This window comes from Helianthus annuus, chromosome 13 (assembly GCF_002127325.2).
Source record: "Helianthus annuus cultivar XRQ/B chromosome 13, HanXRQr2.0-SUNRISE, whole genome shotgun sequence".
Classification (NCBI taxonomy): Eukaryota; Viridiplantae; Streptophyta; class Magnoliopsida; order Asterales; family Asteraceae; genus Helianthus; species Helianthus annuus.
In genome coordinates, this window is record NC_035445.2 from 31,937,993 (window position 1) to 31,945,240 (window position 7,248).

The 7,248-nt window shown below is 38.9% G+C and overlaps 1 protein-coding gene and 1 long non-coding RNA gene across 2 annotated transcripts; both read right to left on the bottom strand.

Moving 5' to 3' along the window:
• Positions 1 to 422: 422 nt before the first annotated feature.
• On the bottom strand, positions 423 to 2,747 carry LOC110902611. The gene is made up of 3 exons (XR_002571266.2): positions 2,545 to 2,747; positions 1,001 to 1,090; positions 423 to 472 (listed from the first exon to the last, which is right to left on the bottom strand). It is a non-coding gene; the product is annotated as an uncharacterized LOC110902611 (long non-coding RNA).
• A 2,972-nt stretch (positions 2,748 to 5,719) lies between these two features.
• LOC110900777 lies at positions 5,720 to 6,874 on the bottom strand. Its single transcript, XM_022147643.1, has 2 exons — positions 6,570 to 6,874; positions 5,720 to 6,101 (listed from the first exon to the last, which is right to left on the bottom strand). The coding sequence occupies exons 1-2, from the start codon at positions 6,872 to 6,874 to the stop codon at positions 5,720 to 5,722; spliced, it is 687 nt and encodes a 228-aa protein (XP_022003335.1).
• Between the last annotated feature and the right edge of the window lie 374 nt (positions 6,875 to 7,248).

Sequence of the window (7,248 nt, forward strand, 5' to 3'; positions counted from 1 at the left end):
CTAACGGGTCTTATTTAAGTTGTAACTTAGACCGGTTAGTTTTAAGGAAAGGTTTACGGTCCGAAACGCAAGATTAAGCGAAGACCGGATTAGAATGTGATTTAGACCCGACAAGTATGAAGACTTGTATAATATGGGTAAACTAAATATATTCTGGATTTTGAAGTAAAATGTTACACCCCGATTTCCACGTGTATCACCGGTGGGCCCGGTGGGGATTACCGTGACGTAGTTGGAGACATCATAGTCAAACCACACAATATAATAATGCACAGCGGAAGCATAAAGATAATTATATTCAACTATTGTTCGTAATATCAAATGTAATACAAATAGTCGAAAGGTATCCACAGGGGATCAAATAATAATATCGAAAAGTATTGTTCAACAGACTTTGACATCTAAAGCTTGCAAGACTTGAATAATGATGCCTGGAGTAGCCAGCCTATTACGTATAGCACCTGCACTTAATCTTTTTGGAAAAATACGTCAGTTTACACTGGTAAATACACTCAACTGACTCATTTTGGAAAATGATTGAAAATTTATTTGAATGCACATGGCACAAAATATCTTTTGATTAAAATACCCAGAGGCAAGATTAATCTTTTTATAACTTGGGACAATCATAGTTATGATCTTGTATACAGTTTTACATGTTCGTTGTACGTTCAGGGCCCGATATAGAAACCGAGTCAAGATTAACAGACACATCACAAGTATAGGCCCACTGAGCGTGAGATACCGTTTCCCTTATGCAACTGTCAGGTGTATGCCTACACCCCGTGCATAAGACGTGACCATTTTATAATACAATGATGTCAAGGATATCCGGGACATGGTCATTAACCCCTAAAGGCTTTTATTTCAAACAATACAGATCAAACCGGGTTACCTCAATAACTTAATCACAATCCGATTAAATATTCAATACCCGACCAGGCGGTATTATTATACCGTATCCCAAGCCCGTATAGGGAAATAAGTTAAGAGTATTTACCTGAGCTAGCTCCTGTCTTAAATAGCAAGAATAATAACTCAGCCGTATATTCTAATCAGTAGTCGCAAGTACTTTTACTAGGCTCCTAATCTGGAACGAAGGTTTTATCAACCTATTAGAATCCTAACGGGTCTTTATAATAGCCGTAGCTTAGACCGGTCAGTTTCAAAGGAATATATACGGTTTAATCGCGTGAAAGGCGAAAACCGGGAACAAGTGGTGATTTCGCCCAAACAAGTTCGAAGACTTGTTTTATATGGGTCTTACATTCACACTCTGGATTTTGGGGTCAAAACAATATGGTTTGACCCGCATCGGCTAATTCATGTAAACTAGTTACGTACGCCGAACCGTACGCGCAAAAGGCGCATCGGGTAACCGTAAGAGTCTTACGCTTGTTTCCTAAGTTAATATGCCTTAAAGAGGTTGTGGTATCAGTAGGATACCTTCCGTAATGCCCGTAACGAGTTTTTTGTCCTTTATACGCCCCGTAGGGGTTTTTCGGTCATTTTAAAGATTCTTAAAGGGGTTTATGAGTTCTACAGGGAATCTGAGTTTCCCGACCAGTTTATAAAGTCTAAAATACTTTATTTATTATTTAAAATCAGTAGCAACTGGAATCGGGTCAAAAGACCTTATAGAACTCAAGTTACGGCCCAAAAGGGCATATTCGGTATTTACCGAACCGTAGCCATAACCGTAGGTTATGAGCAGGGTAAAAATGATTAAAAATCTTTAAAAATCCCCAAATATTATTTTACAACAGTAGGTAAAAGTTTTGGGGACGAAATCTTGGTTTAGGTAGGCGTTATGCTAAATGCGCTATTTAATTACCAAAGTTCCGAAATTTGCGCCATTTGGCATAACTCCTATTCTGGACCTCGGATTGACATGAAATTTTTGGGACATGCTTAGAAATCAGTAACCAAGGTCATGATCCGTTCACATGTCCAAAAACCTCGTTTAAATTTATAAAGGGCGTTACGGTCAACTTTTAGGCGATTAGCGGAAATGCGTAAAAGACTCGGACACACAATGAACCGGTCACAGAGGGTTATACCATCATGTAACCTGGTCCTAAGAGAGTCCTAAGGCATATCTATACCTCACTAAAACGGGTCAGAACTGAAGTCAATGCAAAAGTCAAACTTTTGCGACATTCGGCTCCGAACCGGTTCAATATAGCAAATGGTCGATTCAAACGAGCGCAAACAAGTTTATATACTTAATATCATGTTTTATGAGTGTCTAAACAGGTTTCATAGCATATACATTACAGATTATGCAAGATTCGCCAAAACGACATTCTGTTGACTTTTTTAGGTGCACGTTTGACTCGACATTTGACATGGTTAGAGTGGTGATCAGGGGAAACCCTTTTAGGGGTTTATTACCCACATAAATACCAACTCATAACTACTTTTGATCCGCAATAAGACTGAGCCATTACGGATTTATTTTGAAGTCAAACCGTAGTTACGACGGTTTGGTTTCTAGTAGTTATCTAAGCATAAATCAAACTACAAAGGATCTAGACGACTTACAGAAGTTGGGTCTTGCTTAGAGTATACAGAGTAATGCTTGAGAGCCTTTAGAATGACCAGAGGAGTGTGTTTTGAGTTGTGTGTTGGTTATGAACCAAACATGCCCTTTTATAGTAAGGTTTCACAACAAATTTTGACACACAAGTCCCCCAACTAACCCCAACCTTCCAACATGTGTCCCTAGTGTTTAGGAGTTGTTTAGGGGTCACTTTGAAGGTTTAAGTGCAGGTCATGGCTTTTAGAAGGCTGAACAGCCAAGTTAAGCTTGTTTCTGCATCTGGGCGCCTGACGCGGCCCGCATGGGGGAACCATGCACCTTGTACGCGGGTCGCCTGGTTTTTAAAATCATGCGCGTATCTTAGGGGGCTCGCGGCCCGCCTTCACTTACCCCAAATCTCAACGCGGGTCGCGAGAGGGTGGTTTTTCAAGGCTTTTAAATCTTTTGAAATGATTACGAGAATCTGGTAATTAATAACGAAATCTTTCGTAATCATTAACCTGACCTTTCGGGTTTTGAAGGGGTAACTTGAATATTTTATAATCATGACTAAATCTTGGTAATAATGATAGAATCTTTGGTAATAAATAATGAAATCTTTAGTAATCATCAACTTGACCTTTCGGGTTTTGAAGGGGTAACTTGAATCTTTTATAATCATGATCAGAATCTTTGTAATTAATAACCTGAACTTTCGGAACCGAAGGGGCAACTTTGCGATTTGGCCCTTGGTTATTTACAACTAAGGGCCTCGTGTTATTTATATGTATTATTCGGCCCCTTGGTTATTTTCAATATTATTAGAAAGGTTTTAACCTTTATTATTGACGCTTTTTACCCCTCGCATATGGATTTGATCATAACTTTCTCGTTTTAAAACGGAACTTCGCGAAATTTATATATTATATTCTAGTGAGCGTATTTTACTGTTACGAAGCCTCGGGTTCGTTAAATGGTCACTCAGAGGTATAATTAAACATGTTGACACGTTTAACCCCTATAGCTTGTAATCTCTCACTTTCTTTCGCGTTTTGTTTCCGTACGATCCATGATTTGTCCGTTTGAAGGTACGAGCATCATTTAGGGATACTATAAAGTATATTACCCTTGATTGACATTTATAATCCTCGAATTTACATATGTTCAAGGTTTGTCAATTTTAGTCCTTCAATGCCACGTCTAAACTTAGGACACGTGTCGGCACATTATTGGACGCAAAAATTTCGAGGTGTTACATCCTCACCCCCTTAAAATAAATCTCGACCCGAGATTTACTCAAATAATTTGGGGTATTTTTCTTTCATCGTGGATTCGACTTCCCACGTATTTTCGGGATCTCTCCGGGCATCCCATTTAACCTTTACTATAGGCACATGTTTTCTTCTAAGCTTCTTCACCTGTCGGTCTTTAATTGACAAGGCTTTACCACAAACTTCAAGTTCTCATTTATACGTTCATCAGTATGAGGTATCATCAATGATCCATCGGTGAAACATTTCATTAGATTGCAGATGCGGAGCACATTGTGAACTCCATTGAGCTCTTCCGGTAAGTTCGACTCATAGGCGTCGGACCCGACACATTTGGTAACATTGAAAGGTCCTATGTATCTCGGGCTTAGCTTGCCTTTCTTCCAAACCGCATCACTCCAATTAATGATTCTGGGTCTACGCACTCTTCTGCCTATCTCGGGCAGACTTGAGTTGGCCTCGAGTCTGGACAATCTTGTCCGTTATTTCGAAGGCTATTTCTGGTCCTGATAGTTGGACCTTTACAACATCCGTCCAACAAACAGGCGATCTATACTTACTACCGTATATGCCTCGAAAGGCGCAGCCTTTATGCCGGTACGACAGTTATTGTTGTAGGAGAATTCGATTAGTGGTAGGTCTCATATTAATGATGCAGTCCTAAACGGGATATGCATCTTAACCCTTCTCACCTTTCGGGAGATAAACAGGATAATCTTAGAAAGAGATAATCAAGATACAGGGAGACTACAGAGACTTTCCATATTTCAGGCTCCTGTTCCTTCATTATTATTTGTGTTAATACGTGATATGTTTATGTTATAAGTCCATGAATTCCTTATTTCGGAACACTTTACTTGGACAATATTATGGATATCTTCTTCGAATACTACTAGTCGATATTTGTATACTATGATCATTGGGGTAGTTCCGGGGTTCCATGTATTAACTTCCATACTGATCAGGCATGGAAATAATCTATGGGACACGCCAGTATACGCCAATCCTCATATGGTACTTTTATCAAACATAGTTTGGCATTCGTAGGTGATAGAAAAACAATGAGAAATAATAACATATGTTGTCGTACTCTATTGCGAAGAAAGAGTACTTTTAGATTTTTCGGAAGGATTCTTATGAATTTTCCATCCGTAGGTTTTTACATTACGCTAAATATATAGGGTTTTATGAAACGTTTGTAAAAAGCTTGCTATATTTATTGTTTATGAAGGATTTATTGGTATCTGATTCAAAATAAAACTTTTGGCATTTAAATTTATGATAAAGGTTAGGGAAAGTACTCCAGATTTCTAATGCCATTAAAACAATTTATTAGTTGCAAACCAACAACTGTTACTCTTTATCTAGATGGCCTTAATATATACTAACCATGGTATTTATAGACCATATAGGTTAATATAGTACTAACATTCTCAATGAACGTTATTTAATATATATATATATATATATATATATATATATATATATATATATATATATATATTCATTATGTTTAGTCTAGGTCATGAAAGACCATAAACGGCATTTAAGGTTCGGCCGAATTCATCATTTTCTTGACAGGGGATCAAAACGTCACTTCTGTCTTTATTATATTGATGAATTTTTTTTTTGGACAGCTCAAAAGTCTGCCACGAGGATATCAGAACAGAGTGATTTTTTTTTTAATAGATACAACATCGATCTAAGATTTGTTGGAGCGTTTTCTTAGGTACAAATGACAAATTCCTATCTCATATCAAATGATTGAGATCCTAAACATGCGGAGTCAATAGTTCTCAACAAATATGATCTCTTATGGAATTATATGTGCCAGTAGTAACTATTTTCTTCATAACCGTTTGATAAGAAAGGTACCCGCTGTATCCTTATAATACTGCACCATCTTCTGGCCGTTCATTCCGAAGACTCATGCGTTTGTTCTTTTGGCTTCTTCGGGTTTCTTCTGATTCTTAGGGCAGTTGGTCTTGACATGCCCCCTCTCGTTACAACCGTAACAGGTTGCATCTTTTAGCTTTTCGCAATCCAGGGTTTTATGTTCCTGTGATTTGCAAATCCCACAAGGTAGGGGCTGAGATTCGAATCTGCATTTCCCGAGGTGGTATTTCCTACAGGTTTCGCACTTGGTCTTCTCAACCGACTGCTGACTGTCTCTTTTTAACCCGGAACTCTTCCTATCGGAGCGACGAGAATTCTCATCCTCCCTTTTTCTCTTTCCATTTTCAGAGGCCTTGGCAGCCATGCCTCTGACTATATCAAGTGTAAGAGATAGCGACAGGTCTGCCGCTGACCTGAACGTAGCAGGCCTTGAGGCCTTAACACTGGCCTTGATTTCTGGGGCTAAACCCCCAATGAAGCGAGCAATCCTCTTTGGTTCCGGTGTTACTAGGTAAGGAACCAGTCTGGACAGTGTATTGAAATTGGTGAGGTACGCTTGACAATATAAATTTGTCATAACCAAGGATATAAAGCCAGCTTCAATTTTCTCAATTTCATGTTGAGGACAGTAATTCTCTTTGATAAGAGTAACGAACTGATCCCAAGTCATGTTGTACAAAGGGATTTTCCCGGTGGCTTGAATCAACGACCGCCACCAGGCTAAGGCCTCACCCTTAAATGATTGCGACACGAACTTGACCACATCCCTCTCAGCGCATCCGCTGATGTCCACAACCGTATCCATTTCATCTAACCATGTCTTACAATCTACAGCTCCATTCTCCCCAGTGAAATCCCGGGGTTTACATGAAACAAAGTACTTGTAGGAGCAACCCTTATCATGGGGTCCTTGATTCAGTATGATCTGTTGAGACGGATCGCTGTGATTATTAGAAGGGTGACGCTCGTCATCTTCCTTCTTGGGTTCATCCTTCTTGGAAGGAGGCTTCGAATGTGGTATAGATAGGGTCCTACTACGAGTCCCACTATACTCTTCGTACTGCCGCTCTAAGGCCTTCTTAACTGCGTCGTCTACCAACGCTTTTAGTTCAGCACCCGTTAAATTAATTCGGGCGTTATCATTGTTCTCCATTGGGTGGCTATTAATTTTATCTGAGCCAGCCATTTAATTGAACTGTTACATAAAACAAGGACAATAGTTTACTTGGGAGCTTATTATGGAATTGTCTTTTATGGCAATTCATTAACCATGGTAACGGAGACCATATTTGGTTAATTTATTAATCACATTTGTTTAGGATTTGTATTATAACTTAACCTAATTATAAAAACAATAACTGTTTTACTAGTGGCACGAAAGGCCTAGTCACATGGACGGTTTAATTTATAAGTCATGATTTCAGAGAATTAAGGTATTAAGGTTTGAATTGCATTCAGTACCTTCTCTTGACAGGGAGTTGTAGACTTCAACTGTCTTTTGTCTTTTAGGACAACAGGTATAGCCCGTGGGCATTTCCCTTCTGAGGGATGGTTATAATA

What these genes read in the sequence shown, in the direction of transcription:
- LOC110900777 (XM_022147643.1), bottom strand. Translation starts at nt 6,874, where the DNA reads ATGGCTGGCTCAGATAAAATTAATAGCCACCCAATGGAGAACAATGAT. An exon ending in GATAAGGGTTGCTCCTACAA is followed by an intron (nt 6,102 to 6,569) that starts GTACTTTGTTTC and finishes TGCTACGTTCAG; the next exon opens with GTCAGCGGCAGACCTGTCGC.